The sequence below is a fragment of the Neoarius graeffei genome, chromosome 22, assembly GCF_027579695.1.
Source record: "Neoarius graeffei isolate fNeoGra1 chromosome 22, fNeoGra1.pri, whole genome shotgun sequence".
In the NCBI taxonomy this organism is placed as follows: Eukaryota; Metazoa; Chordata; class Actinopteri; order Siluriformes; family Ariidae; genus Neoarius; species Neoarius graeffei.
In genome coordinates, this window is record NC_083590.1 from 32,567,450 (window position 1) to 32,592,509 (window position 25,060).

At 42.3% G+C, this 25,060-nt stretch overlaps 1 protein-coding gene across 5 annotated transcripts in view; it reads right to left on the reverse strand.

The window, feature by feature from the left end:
- Positions 1-25,060, reverse strand: part of runx1t1 (RUNX1 partner transcriptional co-repressor 1) — a 135,899-nt gene that overhangs the window by 27,756 nt on the left and 83,083 nt on the right. For 4 of the 5 annotated variants that reach the window (XM_060904745.1, XM_060904744.1, XM_060904743.1 and 1 more), the window contains exons 5-7: positions 11,239-11,420; positions 3,593-3,843; positions 2,779-2,876 (exon numbers count right to left, since the gene is read on the reverse strand). In XM_060904745.1, the coding sequence (XP_060760728.1) occupies positions 2,779-2,876; positions 3,593-3,843; positions 11,239-11,420 (531 nt within the window). The remainder of the gene's footprint in view (positions 1-2,778; positions 2,877-3,592; positions 3,844-11,238; positions 11,421-25,060) is intronic. The other variant, XM_060904742.1, reaches the window with a different exon arrangement.

Consider the following 25,060-nt stretch of genomic DNA (forward strand, 5'->3'; position numbering starts at 1 on the left):
ATGGTCATTTTCAAGAGGAAGACTTTGCCAAAAGAAAAATTTCCGGCCAGCGTCATCGTCAAGGCTAACCCAAAGGGCTGGATGGACGAGGAGAAAATGAGAGAGTGGCTGAGAGAAGTTTATGTCAAGAGACCGGATGGCTTTTTCCACACATCACCGTCCCTGTTGATTTACGACTCCATGAACGCCCATCTCACCGACACTGTCAAAAAACAAGTGAAGCAAACTAATTCGGAGCTTGCCGTCATTCTGGGAAGATTAACCAAAGAACTCCAACCGCTAGATATTGGTGTCAACAGGGCGTTCAAAGCAAAATTGCGAGCCGTGCGGGAGCATTGGATGATAGAAGGCGAACACACCTTTACCAAGACAGGGAGGCAACGCTGGGCTAGTTACGCCACTATCTGCCAATGGATTGCTGATGCGTGGGTTGAGGTGCAGGTCGCAACTGTTGTCCGAGCTTTCACGAAAGCTGGAATCATCACTGAACAGCCAAGTACCGGTAACAGCAAAGAGACTGACTCGGATAATGACGAGAGGGATCCGGGCATGCTTGATGCCCAAATCGCACAGCTGTTTAACTCAGACACTGAAGATGAAGAATTCGATGGATTTGTGGAATAGGAATGAATCAATAAGTGAGTCTATTTTTCTGTACCGGTATTTGTTGTTACAACGGAGTAGAATAAAGTTTGATTTACCGGACTGTGTTGTTTTGCTTAATGCGCCTTACAATCCGGTGCACCTTATGTGTGAATATAGACACGTTAATTCACAGTGCGCCTTATAATCTGGTGCGCCTTATCGCCCGAAAAATACGGTAATTATTATACATACAGGACACTTTTTCGATGGAATAAAAACGTGTTTTATTCCCTTCTAGCGGGTTTCATTCATTTGGTTTGATAGCATGCAATATTGTTAGCATATCGCTTATCCTACATGTACAGTGGGGCAAAAAAGGCACCAATTGTGCAAGTTCTCCCAGTTAAAAAGATGAGAGAGGCCTGTAATTTTCATCATAGGTACACTTCAACTATGAGAGACAGAATGGGGGGAAAGAATCCAGGAAATCACATTGTAGGATTTTTAATGAATTAATTGGTAAATTCCTCGGTAAAATAAGTATTTGGTCACCTACAAACAAGCAAGATTTCTGGCTCTCACAGACCTGTAACAACTTCTTTAAGAGGCTCCTCTGTCCTCCACTCGTTACCTGTATTAATGGCACCTGTTTGAACTCGTTATCAGTATAAAAGACACCTGTCCACAACCTCAAACAGTCACACTCCAAACTCCACTATGGCCAAGACCAAAGAGCTGTCAAAGGACACCAGAAACAAAATTGTAGACCTGCACCAGGCTGGGAAGACTGAATCTGCAATAGGTAAGCAGCTTGGTGTGAAGAAATCTACTGTGGGAGCAATTATTAGAAAATGGAAGACATACAAGACCACTGATAATCTCCCTCGATCTGGGGCTCCACGCAAGATCTCACCCCGTGGGGTCAAAATGATCACAAGAACGGTGAGCAAAAATCCCAGAACCACACGGGGGGACCTAGTGAATGACCTGCAGAGAGCTGGGACCAAAGTAACAAAGGCTACCATCAGTAACACACTACGCCGCCAGGGACTCAAATCCTGCAGTGCCAGACGTGTCCCCCTGCTTAAGCCAGTACATGTCCAGACCCGTCTGAAGTTTGCTAGAGAGCATTTGGATGATCCAGAAGAGGATTGGGAGAATGTCATATGGTCAGATGAAACCAAAATAGAACTTTTTGGTAAAAACTCAACTTGTCATGTTTGGAGGAGAAAGAATGCTGAGTTGCATCCAAAGAACACCATACCTACTGTGAAGCATGGGGGTGGAAACATCATGCTTTGGGGCTGTTTTTCTGCAAAGGGACCAGGACGACTGATCCGTGTAAAGGAAAGAATGAATGGGGCCATGTATCGTGAGATTTTGAGTGAAAACCTCCTTCCATCAGCAAGGGCATTGAAGATGAAACGTGGCTGGGTCTTTCAGCATGACAATGATCCCAAACACACCGCCCGGGCAATGAAGGAGTGGCTTCGTAAGAAGCATTTCAAGGTCCTGGAGTGGCCTAGCCAGTCTCCAGATCTCAACCCCATAGAAAATCTTTGGAGGGAGTTGAAAGTCCGTGTTGCCCAGCGACAGCCCCAAAACATCACTGCTCTAGAGGAGATCTGCATGGAGGAATGGGCCAAAATACCAGCAACAGTGTGTGAAAACCTGGTGAAGACTTATAGAAAACGTTTGATCTCTGTCATTGCCAACAAAGGGTATATAACAAAGTACTGAGATGAACTTTTGTTATTGACCAAATACTTATTTTCCTCCATAATTTGCAAATAAATTCTTTAAAAATCAGACAATGTGATTTTCTGGATTTTTTTTTCTCATTTTGTCTCTCATAGTTGAAGTGTACCTATGATGAAAATTACAGGCCTCTCTCATCTTTTTAAGTCGGAGAACTTGCACAATTGGTGACTGACTAAATACTTTTTTGCCCCACTGTATTACGTCGCTCTACCCAATGAAGAATGAGCGTTGAATACGGTTTACTCGTCTTCGACTCGTTCAAATATCATACTAGCTGAATAGAATATATCTGATCGACCACTCAACGCCAGGCAATATTATTTAATTATTTTACAATCTTTTGAATCTGTTGAATTCTTGGTCACTCCATCACACACATACAGACTAACAAAGACACAAGAACTTTGTAGTAGTAATAGAAAGTGTTATTACTTTTCTTACATGGTCAAGGTGCTTCCACTCCTCGGCCCACTCTCTGTCTGTGAGTCTGTGATCGATGACCTCTTCCTGACGTGTGCCACCGTGCATCCCTGCGAGAGAAAAGAGCAGAGAGAGATTAGAGAGAGAAAAGACTGCCTGCACTCGTTATTCTTTGTGCTACGATTCCCTTACAGCACAGCTTTAGTCTGCTTTCGAGCTATCACTCAGCCGCTCCATGACACACACCATCTCTCACATCCTCACACACATGTTCTTCATCACTTACATGCTTCCCTCCTGCCACGCACTTTCATTCCTCACCACCCTCTACAGCACTGCCTGTGGGCACCGGCTCTCTCTGGGTGGAATTAGGCCTGCCAGGCTCAGATATATCTCATTCATACATCACGGAGCACTATGCTCATGTATTTTTAGCACATCTTTACCCCTGTTTTCCTGTTTCTAGCTTCCTGCTTCCCATAACATTTTGTTCAAAACCTTGCAATCCTACATCTTGTGTTAAAAAAAAAAAAAATCTACAGTAGCTGGGAAATTTGAACAGGAATTCTGGAAATCCAAAGACTGCTTATTTCACAGAAAAATATTAACATTTATAAACCATGCAATAGCATTGCAGTAAAGTCACACCAGCAGGACAAAATAATCTATCTGAATAATTCTAAGAGTTATTAAATGGACTGCTATTTTGCTGACACATTTAGCTACGGTCGTCCTAGTTATCTCCCAGTGAACCCTAAACATCACAACTACATTAGCAAGATTGAGGATTAGGAAATATCCCATAATCCCTTCCTCGTTCGCGTACCGATGGGCCGTGGGCGCTCGCGGATCTCACGGTGGTTAGTGTGGCGAAAGGAGTCTCTGTAATGGTGGCCAACAGCCATCTCGTCCAACCGGTAGTGGCCCGGGGGTGGTGGAGCGGTGTGAGGAAGGCCGTTGGGCTGGTATGAAAGTCCGTTGGAGGGGCTGAAACGCTGACCAGGACTGATGGTGCATGGCCGCTTGCTCGGGTGCTCCGGGTGTGGAGGCTCCCTCTCGAAGCCGTTCTCTTTGGTTCTGGAAGGAAGAAAGGATGGGAGGTCTGATTTGTACTCAGGCACAATTTGAAGAACAGGCAGTAAGCTGACACAAAAATAAATGGTTGGTGTTGTCTCGAAGAACTCACTGGATAAACGGAGGAACCTCCGTTACAATGCCTGTCACTCAAGGAAAGTGTTCTCTTGCACCTTTGTGTGTTTGTGTGTATCCCCTCCCTCAGAATTCAGACAGTCCCAGTGTCCTAATGAGCCACTTTTATGGTCACCTAATGCTCATCCATCACAGTCCATCTGCCCGGAGGAACCCTCTACCCCTGTACGTCTCACATCTTGGAAATTCTCCTGCTTTTCTTCTACCTGCCTTGTATACGGTATATTCAGTTCATATTTCAAGACCTCTGCTTTCTCTTTTGGAATACTGAAAAACCTTCAGGCTTCTGAAATCATTCAGCATTGTTCATTGTTGCTGTGGCGCCAATGGTGATGCCATCAAGGGTACATGCTTTGCACCTATAATAATAATAATGACAACAACAAGTGTTGCCAGGCAAAACAAACCTCACCCGGTAGCCCTTATGATGGATATGAAGGAAGATATCGCGAAAAAAAATAGGTACCCTATGTGTACATGTGGCTACTGCTTATAAATAAAAGTTCTCATCCCATGTCCATACAGTAAATATAGCATATATATTTACTCTATGAGGCAATAGCCACAAAAATGAAGCGTAATCCAAAAATGAACAATTTAAAAATCACAGAAGTAAAATATACCAAGTGTCTGTACTTTATATTATTCTACTCTTACCTCTTACAGTTTTCAAAACTGAAACCTCTGAACCTACACTGACATACACACGTTGTCACCATGACCCAAACTCTTATTTCCCGGAAATGGCCTGACGCTAGAGCTCAGTGGAACGCGCTTTCCCTCTGTAATAAGCATAAACGTGTCTGAAAGCGATTGCTTTAGTCTAGTCCATTTATTTTGAATGGCGAACCGAATTGTATACGCTCACCGGCCATTTTAATCGGAACACGTGTATGCGCATGCTCAGTACGTGACTGTTACACTCTTACATTCTTACAGCATGATGACGTAGTGGCTAGCACCTCTATATGAGGCAGCAGCCACAACAAAAACGATTTTGATCTCTTTGATGACCGTGACCAGATGACCCTCAAAATGTTGGCGGTTCTATTTGAGACCAATGCCCATCTATCCTGAAAGTTTCATGAAGATTGGTCCAGCCGTTTTCCCGTAATATCGTTTGCAAAAAAAAAACAAAACAAAGAAACCCGACTGAAAACAATACCTCGCCCTGCTTACTCTGTAGCGGGCGAGGTGATGATGATGATGATGATAATAAGGCAGTACGGTGGTGTAGTGGTTCGCACTGTTGCCTCACAGAAAGAGATTCTGGGTTCGAGCCCAGTGGTCGGCGAGGGCCTTTCTGTGCGGAGTTTGCATGTTCTCCCCGTGTCCGCGTGGGTTTCCTCCGGGTGCTCCGTTTTCCCCCACAGTCCAAAGACATGCAGGTTAGGTTAACTGGTGACTCTAAATTGAGCGTAGGTGTGAATGTGAGTGTGAATGGTTGTCTGTGTCTATGTGTCAGCCCTGTGATGACCTGGCGACTTGTCCAGGGTGTACCCCGCCTCTCGCCCGTAGTCAGCTGGGATAGGCTCCAGCTTGCCTGCGACCCTGCACAGGATAAGCGGCTACAAATAATGGATGGATGGATAATAATAATAATAATTTCAACTTACATAGCGCCTTTCTCATATCCAAGGTCACTTCACAATTATACAAAAAAAAAGTCCACCAAAAGAGAGTCAGGATGTAATTTCAGTGGCATAGCCACCTACAATCCCACCAAAAGGTGCACGAAGGTATGTCCCACACCGCCTGCCCAGCCACCGTGATGCCACCAGGCAACATCGCTCAGAACACCATACAGTACCATGGATCCAGAAAGCGAGCACAGAAGCACCACCATACAGAACGCTGGACAACCACGATGTTAAAAAGAGCAATGAGCTCACTGCAGTCCACAGCGAGGAGCACAGACATCACCCACGGTGGAACAAGGCCTGAAGGGAACTGACACCCAAAACTGGGTCACCTTTATTACGGATCTTTTGGGACGGTACACGCATTGTACCTTCAGTTCACTTTTTACGTAAAGCCTTAAGGGTCCAATTACCGGTACATACTTTAAATTATTCCTACCATAGTACTGTTTTCAAGTAAAATATACTGTACATACTAATGGTACAACAAGAAAAAGTACAGTTTGGTACCTGAATCTGCATTATGGGCAGGAAAATTAGCAAAATATTATATCGTTTTTTAAACACTAGCGTATCTCTTAAAAGACGCTCACTACTCAAACTCAGTTTGCCTTTGTTTCTCTGCATCATTTCCAAAAAAAGCTCATTTTCGCACAGACAGAAGTTGTACACGCTGGAAAATTGTGTTCAAATAGACGTTATCACACCTTTCACACGTGTAAATAAAGAGAAACGTGCCAGGCCTGCACTCTCTTCTCTCTGACCTCTTTGATATTAATCAGAAAAAGTTGACCCTGCTTTGTAGCATGTGATTAAGAACATTGTGGATCCCATTCAAATTCCACCATTAGGTTTTCTTCCTGCTCTCCTCGAGAGCGCTGCGTGCCGAGCTAAGCAGAAACAGAAGCGCTTAGCCAGCGGGATGGGAGCTCGGCCTCATCTGTATGTGTTATCAGCCGCTCCCTCGGGCTCCGATCGCCAGGTATTAGATCTCCCACAAACATGGAGGCATTACAGGATAAAACAGCAAAGGAGCCTCGGGGACTTGAGGTGATAAGCTCAAAACTTTTCATTAAAAAAAAAAAACTACATTGTATTTATTTAGAGTGTGGATGAATATTCGTTTGCTCATTCATTCGACGACTGATTCGGTTGTTTTATATTTGTGAAAGTAGGGTTCACTGGGATGAGAATCAGCACCTCCAAGTCCGAGGCCATGGTTCTCGACTGGAAAAGGGTGGCTTGACCTCTCCAGGTTGGTGGAGAAATCCTACCTCAAGTGGAGGAGTTTAAGTATCTCGGGATCTTGTTCACGAGTGAGGGAAGGATGGAGTGTGAGATCAACAGGCGGATCGGTGCGGCCTCCGCAGTGATGCGGTCGCTTTACCGGTCCGTCGTGGTGAAGAAGGAGCTGAGCCAAAAGGCGAAGCTCTCAATTTACCGGTCGATCTACGTCCCGACTCTTACCTATGGTCATGAGCTTTGGGTAATGACCGAAAGAACAAGATCGTGGATACAAGTGGCCGAAACGAGTTTCCTTCGCAGGGTGGCTGGGCGCTCCCTTAGAGATAGGGTGAGAAGCACAGTCACTCGGGAGGAGCTCGGAGTAGAGCCGCTGCTCCTCCACATCGAGAGGAATCAGCTGAGGTGGCTCGGGCATCTTTTTCGGATGCCTCCTGGACGCCTCCCTGGGGAGGTGTTCCAGGCATGTCCCCCCGGGAGGAGGCCCCGGGGAAGACCCAGAACATGCTGGAGGGACTATGTCTCTCGGCTGGCCTGGGAACGCCTCGGTGTTCTTCCCGAGGAGCTGGCCGAGGTGTCTGGGGAAAGGGAAGTTTGGGCTTCCATGCTTAGACTGCTGCCTCCGCGACCCGGCCCCGGATAAAGTGGAAGAAGACGAGACGAGACGAGTGTTCATATTAGGACTGAAAGAAATTTTTACTTCAAATGTTTGAAGTACAGATCTTAAAGCGTTTGATATTTGAAGTACAGAATTTCTACTAAGCCACTGTTGGGTTCTTGATCCAGGCCCTTAACAACCAACTGTTAAATTCTGGGTTGGGTTTGGATTCTGACTCGGCTGTAAGCCAGGTTATTGCATAAAATCATTTGCAAATAAGTAAGGAGTAGACACAATGGGGTACGCTGTTGGAGGAAAACAAGATTCTGGAGTAATGGGATGGTGCCTGACGTACCCAACAGTCGCTGCCGTGAGGTGCTTTATTCCTCTTATACCGCAGCGATTTGCAACAATTACAAATCTGAAATGATTAAACCGTGACACATCATACTTTGAACCATTTATACTTGCGTTTTAATCTCAGATGTGATATACATTATAATAGCTGCAATTTAATACTGGATAATGAGACGCAGATTTGATGTTTGCTTTGGGTGTTGTTGTGCTAACTTACTGGTTTGCACGACTCACTGGCTCTCCATTCTGCTAAACAGGTACAGTACAGACACCACCATACACACGTATACATAATTATTCTATCCACATTCACTGGATATGAGCAATCGCGCGCTCTGATTGGCTACTCTACTACTAAGATGTCAGCTCATATATATATGGAATCAATTTTGTGCCAAAATGTTCATACAATACTTTTGAAATATCAAACAAAAACGACAAATCAAAATACAAAAAAAGAAAAAAAAGTCAATTTTTTTAGACTAGCAAACAAATTATTCATGTAATCGTGCAAAATATCAGTCTATTACTCTTCAGAAACCTTTTATTTTTGTTCCGCGTCTTTCTCATTTTTGCTTGACGTAATTTATTTTGGTTGCGATTCCAGCTTTCTCGTTTGCGCTCCCTGACTTTTTGCTCGCAGTTTTGGCACAAACTTCACGTGTGGGTGGGCTGTCCAGGAATGCATTCCCACTGGCTAACTTGTGTTTGACTGACAGCTACGCTCAGCCATTCCCTACTTGGATTCTGGCGGACTGTTTGACGAGTGACCGATCCATTGACGGTAAACAAGGATCGAGTGGACTTCAGTGGCGACTATGATATTGAATTAATTCAACAAAGTGTAAATTCAATATCATAGTCGCCACTGAAGTCCACTCGATTCTTGTTCACCGTCAATGGATCGGTCACTCGTCAAACAGTCCGCCAGAATCCGAGTCGGGAATGGCTGAGCGTAGCTGTCAGTCAAACACAAGTTAGCCAATGGGAATGCATTCCTGGACAGCCCACCCACACATGAAGTTTGTGCCAAAACTGCAAGCAAAAAGTCAGGGAGCGCAAACGAGAAAGCTGGAATCGCAACCAAAATAAATTACGTCAAGCAAAACTGAGAAAGCTGCGGAACAAAAATAAAAGGTTTCTGAAGAGTGATAGACTGATATTTTGCACAATTACACGAATAATTTGTTTGCCAGTCTAAAAAAATTGACTTTTTTTTCTTTTTTTGTATTTTGATTTGTCATTTTTGTTTGATATTTCAAAAGTATTGTATGAACATTTTGGCACAAAATTGATTCCAGACATATACCGTAAGTAGAGCAAAACAAAATGGCGGCGTGTGTTGCTGAAACAACTGAGGATGAAATAAAAACTCTAATCGAAAACAAAACCCCCAAAAAAGCAACAAAATATGGGATAAAAGTATCTAATGGTAAGAGCATATATATTTTTTATTTTTCAAGAATTATTATTAATATTGCATTTTTCACAAATTGTCATTTCGCCGGTTTGTTTACATTCTAAGCGGAAATGATTTGGTCAGACGTTTTGTATAAAGGTTTTATTTATCAAATGTGCAAAAAAATTAAAATAAAAAATGCTCTGTTTTTCAAAATCCAGCCAACGTGGATGGAAAAAAACGGTTATTCCACTCAATCTCGTCGTACATGGCTTATCGGCTATCCGCTCATGTACGACTCGATTTCATGGAATAACTGTTAAATATTCCATGTTTTCCAGTTGTGTCTATCCCGGACTCTTCTCCTTTGGAAAGCTTCACTGGAAAAAGTTCTGCCTCATTGGAAAGAGCAATAACGAAACGAAATTCTGCAGTATTTAACGGTGGCGAACAGAACAGTCAGGTTAGTCTTAGTTATATTATTTAGTAATGGATCTATCTTTATTTTATAGCAATACAAATACTAATTTAGGAAATGTTCCTGATTTATTTTCATAATGATGGATGTCAGCTTATTTCTCTTTAAAGGAGAACTGAAGTCGTTTTTAAACTTGCTTTATTTCTTAATTAACATGTTATTCAGTTACGTTTTCGGTTTTAGTAACCTTATATCATGACTTGTATTGGGAACTAATTGCAATTAAATATTATCCTTATCGGCCTATTCGGTTTATAGCCGTGTTGAATTTAGTTCGTTTGGTCCATGGCAGGCGTCGCTAAGGGCCTCTGCATGCTCTTGCGACAAGGCTTTCGCAGATAGCTTTTCGCAGACAGTTGTAATTTATTGTTGAGCGGGGAGTAATAGGCGTACGCGATGTTATTCACCAGCACAACGCAAGGGGGCGCGAAGTCGCTAGGAGTAGCTGGTGGGTGTGGTTAGTGGAGTGTTTATCCTCCGGTTACTTATAATGACTAGAACTGGAGTCGTATAGATGTCCGTACTTCCTCACTTCCTCGATCAACCGCTCTTCGTGTTGCTCCATCTTCGCTCGTGTTTTTAAAAATGCCGGTCGTGAAAACAAACCAAACCGGGAAAGTAGTGAAGCGGAAGTGCGTGTACAGTGGATGTAGAGTGGACCAATCAGAGCCCTCTTGTCTGCGGCGCTGTCTGCGAGGCTTCTGCGGTGGTCACAATTTTTGGGAGGTGCGCGCAGAGCGTCTGCGAAGGTGGGGGGGGCTACGCAGACACTGTCTGCGATGCTATCTGCGAGGACTGGGTTGTCAGCATAAATTGGCCTTTATCCGTGCGATCTTCACGAGACTTGTGCGAGACTTCGAAATGTCAAGTGTCAGCCAGGTGTCGGTGCCGCCATTTTGAAAACAGTTTTCCAAACGAAGTATTGCACAAAAACGAGTTTAAATGACGATTACTGCCTACTTTTTTTTTTTCAAACTTTCCTGATCGCTATCAAAACAAACAAAACTTCTTCCGGCTTAATTACATCAGCATTCGAAAGAGGGCGCACGTCTTTTGACAACATCGGCAGATGTTGGTCGCTTTGATTTCGGCTGTACGTTTTACTTCTGTCCTACGATGTCTCGCACAGGCCTCAACGAATCTCGTTTACAGCCATCGCTTTGACATATGGACTGATCTATTACAGAGCATATTTCAAACACTCATAACTTGCTATAGCAGCGACAAAATAGCGATCAAAAATGCATTTAATAAAATGAGAAATAGAATTGTGATCATAAAAACCTTGTTCACTTTCAAGTTTTCATGCTGAATCCTTTTTGAGTCAAACTGAGTCATTTTGACCAAAGACAACATAAGGGTTACATTAGTATCTTTACTATATTAGTATCTCTAGCGGTACCATAAGGGACTCCAGTAAAGCACTGTCGTTTTCTAGTCACGCAACCATAGCACAAAACTCTGAATCACTTAAGGTGGGAAAAATTATCATTTAATTCATTACACTTTTGCCATTACTCATGTGTAATCCTGTCTTCTTCAGGCTCACCTGTCCGGCGTCCTCCTCTTGCCGTTCTCGTTGACGTCCATCAGCAGCTCAGACGAGTCGACGGGAGACGTGATGCTGGTGTCGAGTAGCAGCTGCTCGTGCTGGGCCAAGTACTGTGCTGGGTTCTGCTTGGCCAGGCGTGCACAGTGCAAAAGCTCCCGCTGCAGTAATGGCAGGTTGGCCTGCAGGGGGAGATAGTGGTTAGTGCTCGCTGTTTGGACAAAGGCTGCATTAGTCAGACAAAGACCAAACATCACAATGCACTTGGCAATGTTCCAGGGTTTTTACAAGCATTGTTTACCCATTACAGTGATTGTGGGGAAGCTCTTTGGAGGTTAAAAAAAAAAAAATGCACTGCTTTGGTACTTTATGACCCAAACCCTGCATTAGTGCTTTCAGTCTGCCCACTGCCTGGCACAAGGGCACGTGAAATCACCATCGATGTGGAAAATGTCTTCTTCAAAGCAACATTGTCTCTCATTTCCTTCCTGTCTCTTTCAGCACTGATTGCTAAGAAGGTAGCTGGCTTTGTCCACAAGACTGTTTTTGGAGGGTTTACCATTTCAAAGTGCTGCGGAAAAGCTTTTTTTCTTCTTTTTTTAGGACAGGAGAAGTGCTTCATTCAGAAACAGCATCACAGCATAAGGACAATAGTACTTCAATTTGTGCTATTTTTGAGATACATCTTCTTTTTCTTCCCTTCCATCGAGAATGTAATCATGGTCAGAAATACATCGCATCACTGAAAATTGACCATGCTACACTTTCTTCATTTTCTTAATATTCCGAATTTTGGTGTATTGACTCTGTCTAGTGTTAAAATCAGGGCTTTGAACCGGTTCAAGGAACGAAAACGAAAACCGGGAACTTTTTCTATTTCACATGGAACAGAAACGAAACCAGAAACTTTATTATTTTTTATGTTCCGGAACAGAAACGCTTATTAAAAATAATGGTAACCGGTTAATACCGGTTTTTATTTCGTTCCTCAAAGTTTCCGTAGCCTACAAATAAAAAAGTAATTCTTCTCCTGCGCAAGTTTCTATGACCCACTGGGGTTCACTTCCTGTGTGACGTTCGCTGACTGAATGGAGAGAGCGGGAAGGTGGACTACTATCACGTCTCCACGTGATAATAAGTGAATAAGTGCATTACTGAGTGTCTGAGCAAAGAAGAGCCTGAACGATGCAACCTCCCTATTGGCTGTTTGTAAAAATGTATCAGTTGTTGCCCTTCCCACGGGAATCATCGCGGGCTCGAGAGACGAGACCTGACGAGTTAGTTCGTTGGTACTGTAGCAGAACAAAATGTCTGGACACAAATCGGGTTTTCAGAAAAGGAAAGAAAATAAACGGAGGGTCGAAAATACAAATATGGAGGCAGAAAATGCAAAACGAGTTTTAAGGTAGGACAAATGGTTACTTTTTAAGGCAGCCCGCCGTGGCTGCAGGCTTTCAGTTGTGTCATTGAATGGTTACTTTTCTGAGGCAGCCCGCCGTGGCTGCCTGCAGGCTTATTTATTATAGCCCATTTAGTTAAAATAGCTGATATAAAATGTTTATAGTTATAGTTATGTGATGGTTGTCCTGATTTAGACTTTTTTTTTTTTGTTGCGCGATGTTGCACCCGGGTCCAGATTAGGGCAGAACCGGCCCTGGCTACATTTCAGCTGTAGTTTGTTTTATGTATGTATGTATGTATGTATGTATGTATGTATGTATGTATGTAGCTATGTACTTGCATAGATGTGTACTTGGTCTTCCAATATGGCGCCTAACAAAATCTCGCGGCGCGGTGACGTCATGCGGTAGCCCTCTATAGGGCCTGACTAGCCTTTGGTAACACACTAAACGAATTCTCTTTCATTTTTGGCACTTTTTCTGTTTGTGTAGATGGGAAGACATACTGAGAATCCAAATCGCCAACATTTGAAATAATAATAGTTTTGAATTATTTCTTGTCTTATTTAATGAAGGTTGTAATAGAATTAGCCTACATTTGGCTTAAGCTGGATGAGACAGAGACATAATTTTATAGCCATTTGTTAAACAGCTGACAGGGAACGTAATTAACCGTTCCGGGAACGAAATTTTTTTGTTCTAACCGGTTCGGGAACGTCTATTTAATGGTGGAACCCAAAACCGGAAACGTTAAAATTCCGTTTCTGTTCGGAACGAACCAATAGGAAAAAAAATCTGGTTCAAAGCCCTGGTTAAAATACATTTTAACTGTCATAATATTTACCAAATAAATGATCTTTCTTATAATATGATGTACATTAGCTTGCCCAGCAGGCAAGTGCTTCCAGTTTTTGATGCCTGGAAACCTAACCGACAAGGCTAAAACATCAAGGGGACAAAAAAGCATGGCTTTTTCAGCTTAAACAAGTGTATAATATATTTTTATTCTATCCACATTCACTGGATATGAGCGATCGTGCACTCTGATTAGCTACTCTATTATGAGGATATCAGCTCATATACTGTGAGTAGAGAAAAGCAAAATGGCGGAGCGTGTTGCTGAACCAACCGAGGACGAAATAAAAACTCTCCTTGAAAGCAAAACCCCCAAAATTGTGATGAAGTATTTAAAAGAAACAGAAATAGCGAAAATTGTCTTTAACGCCAGTATCTTCTGTCCCACACTCCAGCCCATACGGTGGCAGTAATGCACCTTTAAGTTGATTTGCCAACTGCCAAAAAAAAAACCTGGAGAAGAAGAAAACCCCCCCAAAATACAAAAAAGCAACAAAATATAGAACAAAAGTATTTGATGGTAAGAACGTATCTTTTTTTATTTTCAAGAATTATCGCATTTTTCACAAATTGTTCCTGTCATTTCGCCGGTTTGTTTACATTTTAACCGGAAATTATTTTGTCAGACATTTTGTGTAAAGTTTTTATTTATCGGATTTGCAAAAAATAAAAATGCTCTGTTTCTGAAAATCCAATGAATGTGGATAGAATAAAGCAGTTATTCCACTCAATCTCGTCGTGCATGGCTTATAGCCGACTCGGTGCTACGCGCCCCGTCGGCTATCAGCTCATGTACGACTCGATTTGGTGGAATAACTGTTAAATATATCTTTGCCACAGTCATTGTTCTTTTCTAAGGAAATGTCTATAGCACACCTGGGCATTTTACGGCCCGCGGGCCACATCCGGCCTTTTGGTTCATTCTGACCGGCCCGCGTAAGGTTAATTAGAAATTACAAAATAAACGTATTTTCTAATTTTACCTCATGCATGGACTGAATAGCGATTCGTATGTGAGCAATTCCAGCGTTATGGATGTGACATTTGGACTCAAAATGGCAACAACTGACCTAGTTAATTTTTATTCCTTTCCAGTATTTTAAAATTTGTTGTATATTTTTAAGACCTCTCATATTGGAGAAGTCATGGGAAAAAAAGAATTCCCATAGTACATTTAGAACACTAGAAAATGCCAAAAAAGGCATGCGTTATGGATGTGACGGAAAAAATACCCCATTTCCAGGGTGACTACACATATTCATCAAACTCTGTGAAATTGCAAACATAATATCCAAATGCAGGCATGCATTTAATAAAGGAGTCTTAGCTGAAAATAAAAAAAGCCTTTGTTTAAAATATTTTCTATTTCAAGCAGAATCTAGGAAGAAAAAATCAGCGTTATGGATGTGACATAATTCCGTTATGGATGTGACGCATCTGAAATAGACATGGCATATGTTTAGAAAATCAGCAATTTAACCACTATAACCCTTTGAAAAACTCTCTAAATATCAGCTAAAGCTATCAAAGTTCTTAAATAATATTTAGGATGGCTATTGTTTTGCTGTTTTGTGGATTTTAGCATACATTTCTGTGGCTTGTGGCAATAATATAGAATTGTACATGATCAAAGTTGATTTTAGCTTGGGGTTTACATTATAAGAAAGAAAGACTGACAGTGACATATTAGGTTGGTTACAAATTGGTTCAACTTATTCACATCTGTAAAATACAGGCCTAGGTGATATCTCTGGGAGTGGTTTTGATGTATTACATGTTGCTTTATTTTTGCATGGTGAGGTTGACATTTACATGGAATTGCCCATAACCGGTTTCTTCTTTTTTTTTCTTTTCTGAATGTGCATTGCTTTTATTTTGAAGTTGTGTTCAACAAAAACGCAATGCGCGCGACATGAACATGACATGAAATCCCACGAAACCTAATCCCGTGATAACTACTTCCGTAATTTGTCCAGATCAACCACAAACTTGTACGTCATCCTTCAAACGGTCCAGCTAATCACATAGTGTGACGTCACCAGCAGGCGCCGGAGCCCGAGCCGATCTGTAGATCTGATACCTACACCGAATCGACGTTGTTGCGAGCAGGTCACAAGAAAACTTTAGCCCCCAAAATGTCCACAAAAAGAAGAAAGGTAAATGCCGAATGCAGGGCTTTCAACAAAACACGGACTGCTAAGTATTTAGTTACTGAAGTCAGAGATAAAGCCGTGTGTTTAGTTTGCGGTGAGCAGATCCGAAAAACTGAAAAACACCAAATGAGGTTATTAGACTACAAATGTGAGCATCATTATTATAATATGATGCATCTTGTTTGATATTTGGAGTAGAAAGACAATATTGTGATGTCTTTATTGTGTTTTGGGGTGAATGTGACTGAAAAAAAATGGTACAAACGTTCACATTTTGTTAACCATTGTTTTGGGAAATTTGATTGAATAAATGACATTTTTTGTAAGGCAACCTCGTTTTTTCCATACTCTTACCAGTCTTAGCAGCTTCTAAAAACAATGTTATTTATTGCTTTATATAAAGAAATACAATTAATATTATGCAGAATTTAGTTCAGCCTTTTGGTCCGGCCCTCCACAAAATTTTCTGTTTCTCATGTGGCCCCATGGAAAAAATAATTGCCCACCCTGCTCTATAGAATCACACTGTGTTTGCTCATGTCACATATAAAAGCTATTTATTTATTTATTTGAGTCCGGCTAGCGTCTATATTTTTTCTTGACCATGAGCTGACTGCATATCATGCTAGCAGGATAGTTATATGACTGCTTTGCACTGGACTTTATTCACTGGATGCATACTTCACTTAAAGGAGAACTGAAGTCAATTTTAAACTTGCTTTATTTCCTAATTAACGTGTTATTCAATTATATTTTCGGTTTTAGTAACCTTATATCATGACTTGTATTGGAAACTAATCACAATTAAATATTATACTTATTGGCCTATTCGGTTTTTAACCGTGTTGAATTTAGTTCGTTTGGTCGACGGCAGGCGTCGCTTATCCACACGATCTTCACGAGACTTGTGCGAGACTTCGAAACATCAAGTGTCAGCCAGGTGTCAGTGCCGCCATTTTGAAAACTGTTTTCCAAACGAAGTATTGCACAAAAACGAGTTTAAATGACGATTACTGACGACTTTTTTCAAACTTTCCTGATTGCTATCAAAACAGACAACACTTCCGGCTTGATTACGTCAGCATTCGAAAGAGGGCGTGCGCGTCTTTTGACAACGTTGTCAGATGTCGGTCGCTTTGATTTCCGCTGTACGTTTTACTTCCATCTTACAATGTCTCGCACAGGTCTCAACGAATCTCGTTTACAGCCACTGCTTTGACATATGGACCGATATATCTCATCTCATCTCATTATCTCTAGCCGCTTTATCCTTCTACAGGGTCGCAGGCAAGCTGGAGCCTATCCCAGCTGACTACGGGTGAAAGGCGGGGTACACCCTGGACAAGTCGCCAGGTCATCACAGGGCTGACACATAGACACAGACAACCATTCACACTCACATTCACACCTACGGTCAATTTAGAGTCACCAGTTAACCTAACCTGCATGTCTTTGGACTGTGGGGGAAACCGGAGCACCCGGAGGAAACCCACGCGGACACGGGGAGAACATGCAAACTCCGCACAGAAAGGCCCTCGCCGGCCACGGGGCTCGAACCCAGGACCTTCTTGCTGTGAGGCGACAGCGCTAACCACTACACCACCGTGCCGCCCTGGACCGATATATCACAGAGCATATTTCAAACACTCATAACTTGCTATAGCAGCGACAAAATAGCTATCAAAATGCATTCTTATATTTAATAAAATGAGATAAATAGAATTTTGATCATAAAAAAAATTTGCCTTCAGTTCTCCTTTAAGACATCCATCCATCCTTGCCAATTTATCTGAATAGTAAAAGCTGATGTGTGTAGTGCAGCAGGTGGTGGGGATCACTATGCTGTAGTTACAGCACTGAGGTGTGTCACAGCACAGTGCACATACTGTTTAAACATACATACCAGAATAAATGGTTATTTTGTGAACTTACGACCGTGATTTTTTTCTAAATGTTGAACGAAAAGGAAAAAAAAAAACATAGCGATCGCTTGTCAACTAAGCCAATGGGCAACTATGAATAAAAACCAAGCTTGGACATAGTATTTTCTTGTCCTACTGATTTGTCAACCCATCATGACCAAAAGTAGAATAAAGAGCTCTAAGTTTCTGTGGTATGTTCCCATACTGCTAGCAATAAAGCTGGAGAGTATACAGGGTGTTTGAAAAAATTTGATATCGTTTCACAATCTCATAACTTTGCCAGTTCTCATTCAACTGACCTCAAATTTTAACAGCATGTGTGGAAACAGGTCAAAATTTTATGTTTAATGTTTTTTGCCATTCACTGGAAAAGAAAAGGCGTTTTGTGTGTTAGAGTACGCTCGAACAAGACTGTGCAGTGTGTATTTATGAGAGAATTCTCTAAAAAAAAAAAAAATACACCAACTGCAATGCAGATTTGGACATGGCACAAAAAGTTCAAAGGCTGCGTGTGTGGGCGGGGCAAAAAGATCCGGACGACCACCAGCACCGGATGAGACGGTTGAGCGAGCGGGTTTGCGAATATTGAAAATTTGTGAAATCGTTCATGGATTCCACATACCTTTTGAATTTCTCATTCAAATTTTGTGGAATAAACCTTCTATCGCTCAACATTAAGCGCGTTCAGTTTCATTTGCCTCGACTACACTACCGTTCAAAAGTTTGGGGTCACCCAGACAATTTTGTGTTTTCCATGAAAAGTCACACTTTTATTTCCCACCATAAGTTGTAAAATGAATAGAAAATACAGTCGAGACATTTTTCTGGCCATTTTGAGCATTTAATCGACCCCACAAATGTGATGCTCCAGAAACTCAATCTGCTCAAAGGAAGGTCAGTTTTATAGCTTCTCTAAAGAGCTCAACTGTTTTCAGCTGTGCTAACATGATTGTACAAGGGTTTTCTAATCATCCATTAGCCTTCTGAGGCAATGAGCAAACACATAGAGAAAATCGAATTTCTGCCGTTGCTCGACTGAAATCGAAGTTCTAAATGCCATGGAAACACCTTAGCTAGGCTGAAATTGAACCGAACTGGATTTCTCGTAATCGAGCTATGCGACCTAGATTATGCGAATTTTGCCGAGCTACTTAGTGCATGTAAACCCTATCGAGCTACGTAGTCGAGCTACTTACTTCAGCACTGCCCCTTCCGGAAGTGACGAGTGACGAGACCACAAGCGGGAAACACGACAGCCTCGGTCGGCATGACAACAGTAGTAGCGAGCAGCAGAAGAGGTCAGGAGGAACAAACGAAGAAGAGAAAATGGCGAGCAGAAACGTGCACTTCTGGAGCAATGAGGAGACAGAGTTCATGCTCATTCAGCTTAAGGAGTTGAATATATTAAAATTCATGGACGGGAGAAAAACGCGCAATGGAGAACACGGAACTGATAACTTTGTTTACACTCTTGAATAGCTCTTCTTCATGACGACAACCAGAAGTGTACCAACGCGATGGGGTGTGTAGCGCCACCTGTGGCTCGGGTGCACAATGTACCTCACACAATAGCCCGATTTCCTTGTGTGCATGTAGGATTGGATTTCTCTGGCACCCCTGCTGGGACCCGTAGCTCGATTCGGATGTGCATGGAAACGTACTGACTGTACCATTAGAACACTGGAGTGATAGTTGCTGGAAATGGGCCTCTATACACCTATGGAGATATTGCACCAAAAACCAGACATTTGCAGCTAGAATAGTCATTTACCACATTAGCAATGTATAGAGTGGATTTCTGATTAGTTTAAAGTGATCTTCATTGAAAAGAACAGTGCTTTTCTTTCAAAAATAAGGACATTTCAAAGTGACCCCAAACTTTTGAACGGTAGTGTATGTAGTTCCTGGGATATTTACATCTCAAATAACGTCACATTTTTTGAAACACCCTGTGATCTTAAACTCAGGCCACCGCTGACGTGTTTATCGGACATAATATCACGATGTACCGTCTAAAGCCCATTTAGACAAATCATACACAAACAATATAAACACAACGGCAGTCAGCTGGTACGGACTCCCGATTACATCGTTAGCATGGTGCACGTTGCCCTTCCGGTAAGCACTCCTCCTCAAACCAAACGCTGAAGGGAGGGTCATTAGATGACATTAGCCTAATGAAAAAAAAACAAAAAAAAACCCAACCAAAAAATGCGTCTAATGCATATTGTTGCAGCTGAGCTTCTGTGCACTTATAAAAGCCCCAGTTCCCACAGCCATATGGTATTTGTCATTAAAGGCTCCTTTGAGTAAAAGCACTAAAATTAGATACGAGAGAGAGAGAGAAGACAGAGAAACAGGAGTGAAAGAGTGAGAGAACACAAGTTGCATCTTTGATAGCACCCCTCCTGACTGGATGATACAGTAACCATATGGCGCAGCGTGGAGAGTCGGAGCAGAGAAAGGAAGAGATCGAGAGGGGGAAGTGGCCCTGTATGTTTCTCTGCATCCATCAGCGACCCCTAATGGGACCAATTTCTGCAGTGCAAAGCCGCCCGGGGCTTCCAGTGTATGACACAGAGTCTGTTTGCTATGAAAGGAGCCACATTCTGCACTCAGTGAATCGAGAGACCCCATTCCCTCACGCTCTCAGTAGTAAACTACACAGACTCAATCTGTTTTAATGGCTTATCTCATCATTATAGAAGAGAGGGGATGTGCAGATGAAACTGACTGTGTGTGTGTGCGCAAAAGAGGGATGTTTTGGGGAAGGGATGAAGGTTACATAAAATGGGCGGAGTTCAGGCATGCTGTATAACAGCTGTCGTTTCTAAGCAAATAAGGACAACTGAGTCCGGTTTAAAGCAAAACTCCACCCTGAAACTTATTAAATAGGTTTATAGTAAAATATTTGTCATGTGTTTCGAGATTCCTGTGGTAATTTGTTGCCTGGTGCAGTATTTTCGTTATTCCCGTGAGAAGTTAGCGCTTGTGTGCCGTGCAATTACAATGACATGAGCTCATATTTTATTGATAACAGTCAGGTTTTTCTGTCGGCTCCTAACTACAAAGAGCAAGGGCTTTGTTCTGATTCGCAATTTTCCAATGTTTAATATCATCCATCCATCCATTATCTGTAGCCGCTTATCCTGTACAGGGTCGCAGGCGAGCTGGAGCCTATCCCAGCTGACTACGGGCGAAAGGCGGGGTACACCCTGGACAAGTCGCCAGGTCATCACAGGTCTGACACATAGACACAGACAACCATTCACACTCACATTCACACCTACGGTCAATTTAGAGTCACCAGTTAACCTAACCTGCATGTCTTTGGACTGTGGGGGAAACCGGAGCACCCGGAGGAAACCCACGCGGACACGGGGAGAACATGCAAACTCCGCACAGAAAGGCCTTCACCGGTCACGGGGCTCGAACCCGGACCTTCTTGCTGTGAGGCAACAGTGCTAACCACTACACCACCGTGCCGCCCCCCTGCGAAAATATTTTTAATTAAAAAAACGTAACATTAATGACATGATGTAGCAGAAACAAAAGACACAAAAATAAAAGACACAAAATAACGTTTTTTGTATCATTTTCATAGTTGGTACATTAGGTTAACTAATCCTTGCTGCTGGTTGCTGCCACTGCGCTCCTGCACAACCAGACGCACGTGACGTGACAGGAGTTATTCACTTCGGAAGATAGGTGGACTAGATGGCTAAGCCATGTCTCAAAAAAGAAATTATCCATCTGGGGCAGAGAAGAGGAAGAAAAAAAGCAGCAAGAAAAAGGTAAATTTGAATGTCCAATGTTACTATTTTTGTGTCATTAAGGTTGTCTATGTTCTCGCTAGGTTGGCTGGATTAGCTAACAGAATGTCTGTCATAGTAGCTAACGTTATGCTACCCAACACAACGAAATGTAGCCTCAGATATCATCTTTAGTTCTAAGCTGAGAGCCGTCGCTTTACTTACAAACTCCAACCTAAATGTCATGACCGATATTAGCTCAAGTGGACAAAGTCATTATGACTTTATGAGTTTGTTTTGCACATTAGTGCAAAATAAACTGGTTAACTTGTTTACATATACAGTGTCTTGTCTACTGATTTGTTGTTTTACTTACAAATATGCCACACATCACTCTGAATATTTTATATTGCAATAGCCACAAGTTGCAGTATAATGTAAACCAACTAAGGTGGGGTTTACATTAGACCGTATCAGCGGATCATCAGATTAACGTTTTTAAAACGATTCGCGTGCACACAGCAACGCCAATACACGGATACGCTAATCACATGACTAATTAGACGGCACGTAAGTTGGAATGTGTCAGTGCGGCTCAGCGCTTCCTCCTCAGCGGCTGCGCTCCAAATCACTCCGCCCTGAACAGCGAGTGCCCTCTGGAGGGTGCGCACTCCGGCCCTGCGCAGCTCACAGAGTGCGCGAGTGAAGCGCACGAGCAGTGATTCGGGACTGAGCCGCTGTGTGTGTGATCCCAGTGCATATCGGGCATGCGCAAGTCACTCACCACTTGCAAGTGGAAGGATGGCAAGCCTAAAGACAATCATAACTACACAATGGGCAGTATTTGCATCTTACCATGAACAACATTAAGAATGACAAAGCAAAGCATTATATTCATACTTTTATACTCTTTAATGAAAAACAAAAAGGTGATACAAGGCGGACACAATAGCAGGAAGTGAAGTCCGCGCCGTTTTGCAGCAGTTGCGTCACATGACCAACGTGGCATGAACAACGCCAGCGAATCAGGAAGGTGGATGTCACAGTGACGTTGTCCAATGACGACGTCAGCTAGAGCTCAGCACTGCGCTTCCTCGTATCTCAATGTTTACACAGCACCGGATCAGATACGAACTGGATTGAATACGCGGGCCCTGGCAGATTCAAGTTGTTCCGCCTGTGGAGTCGTTTCCCGGTGTTTTAATGTGAACGGACAGTGCATCCGCGACGAAAACGAGACGGATACGGTCTAATGTAAACACCACCTAAAAACGCAGATTATGGTGGGTGGCTAGACTAACTGTGTAGCCTAAGAAATAATAAGGCAGCTAGCAGTGTAGTTTTGGTGGTGTGGGGGGCCCCCAAATCAAATTTTGCTTAGGGCCCCTTAAAGGCTTGGGCCAGCCCTGGAGAGGCGGGGTACACCCTGGACAAGTCACCAGGTTATCGCAGGGCTGATACATAGACAAACAACCATCCACACTCACATTCACACCTACGGTCAATTTACAGCCACCAGTTAACCTAACCTGCATGTCTTTGGACTGTGGGGGAAACCGGAGCACCCGGAGGAAACCCACAGGGAGAACATGCAAACTCCACACAGAAAGGCTCTCACTGGCCGCTGGGCTCGAACCCAGGACCTTCTTGCTGTGAGGCAACAGTGCTAACCACTACACCACCATGCCGCCCTGTTTAATATCATATTAATAAGAAATCCAATATACTGTACAAGCTGGAAATCACTACATGATGCACTTGTATTGCGTTACAGCAGAGATTCGGCTCAGCCAGTTATCACTCTACGAGATGATGAGCACAATGGCATTGATAGTCGGTATTAATATGAAAATTGAAGTTTTGGAACCTGATCTGTTTGAGACAAGGAGGTGAGAGACCTGGATACACCAAAGGACGAAAGCACTGCTGCGCCACTCTCTTAAAGTAAAGCGAAGGCTTATGCGAAACAGTATTTTTGTCTTTCACGATGGTCACCATGTCAAATTAGGCAATCACAGTGCTATAAATCCTTGCCGTGTCTTGGTCAGGAGACTGGCAACACTACAAGTTTGACCCTGACCGATCATCGTTCATGTCCTTACGTGTGCTGTTGTTGGGGAAGACGGTCAAGAAACTGTCAAACATACCGTAGCTACCAAGGAACATGTGGTAAGTGTTGAGAAAATAGGTGAGAAAAAATCCTCACATGCTCGACTTTTCGTCAGGGCTCCGTCACATTATTAGGCCCATCGTCGTTCATGTTTATATTCAGGCCTGGTGCTGGAAACACGACAAATTTATGTCAAAATCAGGCTGAATTCATGTCGTCTGATCCAGGCATATATCCAACTGCACGACTATCAGTAGTTAGATGAGCAGCATTAAGGGCAATGCCCAAAACCTTTAACCAAAGTGAAAATGTCAATCAAAAATTTCAACTAAAAAGTCGACTCATAATTTCATTACATAACAAATCTTCGATGCTATTGAAAATTCTGTTTTAAATATAATTATTATACATACAGGCCACTTTTTTCATGGAATAATAACATGTATTCTATTCCCTTCTAGTGGGTTTACTGATGGCATGCAATATTGTGATCATATCGCTTATCCTACATGTATTACGCCACTCTCCCCAATGGAAAATATGAGTGTGCAATATAGTTATAATATTGCACGTTGTCAAGACAACACGACGTCACATTTTGGAGCTCATACGAAGATCCAAAACCAAAACTTTTCTGCTGCGCATGCGTACAATCATTTCTTTGTTGGCTGGGAGAGAGAGAAGACGGGGTTAATTCAGTGCTCGGCTTAAGCACTAAATAAATAAACTGAAAACTGAAACTGAAGACGCGCTGAACACCCGAAAGGCTATTATATATTCTTCATGCATATTTACAAGAGAAAAACATACCAATGGACATGGAAAAACTGGAAAAGAGACGTGTTGGAGATGTAAAACTTCTGCACTAGCGAGTGACTGTGACAGTTTGTAAACAAACATGGCTGCGAGGTTTGCTTCGTTAAAATGGAAGATTTAGAGAGAATTTTGAAAGAGACAGACGCGCTGAACACCCGAAAGGCTACCAAAACTTCACTGGATATTCTTCACGCATACTGTATTTACAAGAGAAAAACAGACTAACGGACATCGAAAAACTGGAAAAGAGAGCAATAGCGGAAATATTGTCCAAGTTCTACTTGGAGGTGAGGAAAAGTGTCGGAGACTTTTACAAGAGGACTTCACTCAGCAAAACCCTTTTGTTTTGAACAACTGCAGTATAACAATTAACTACGACCAAAAGTAACTGAACTTGAACTGTCAACCTGGATATCGCTTGTATATAAGTTGGGTTGCTGTTCAGGCTTTTTGGACTTGTACTGTTTTTATTGTTAGAACTTTGTACAGTACATTGGATTGACAGAACATTGAATTACATTCAGTCAGCATTCAATATTGGTAAGTTACCACCCTGTTCTTAACTTTTTAAAAAATCTATAATTGTTCCATTGAATGTGTTTGTATAATAATAATAATAATAATAATAATAATATTTACTGGCTTTTTTGTGGTATATCAGATATATTCCATTCATCTACTCGTCTTCGACTCGTTCAATATCATGCTAACTGAATGGATATATCTGATACACCACTCAAAGCCATCCAATATTATTTAAATATTAAGATGACCAGCTTATCTTTATCATTTCATAAATTTTGTGTCACTCAAT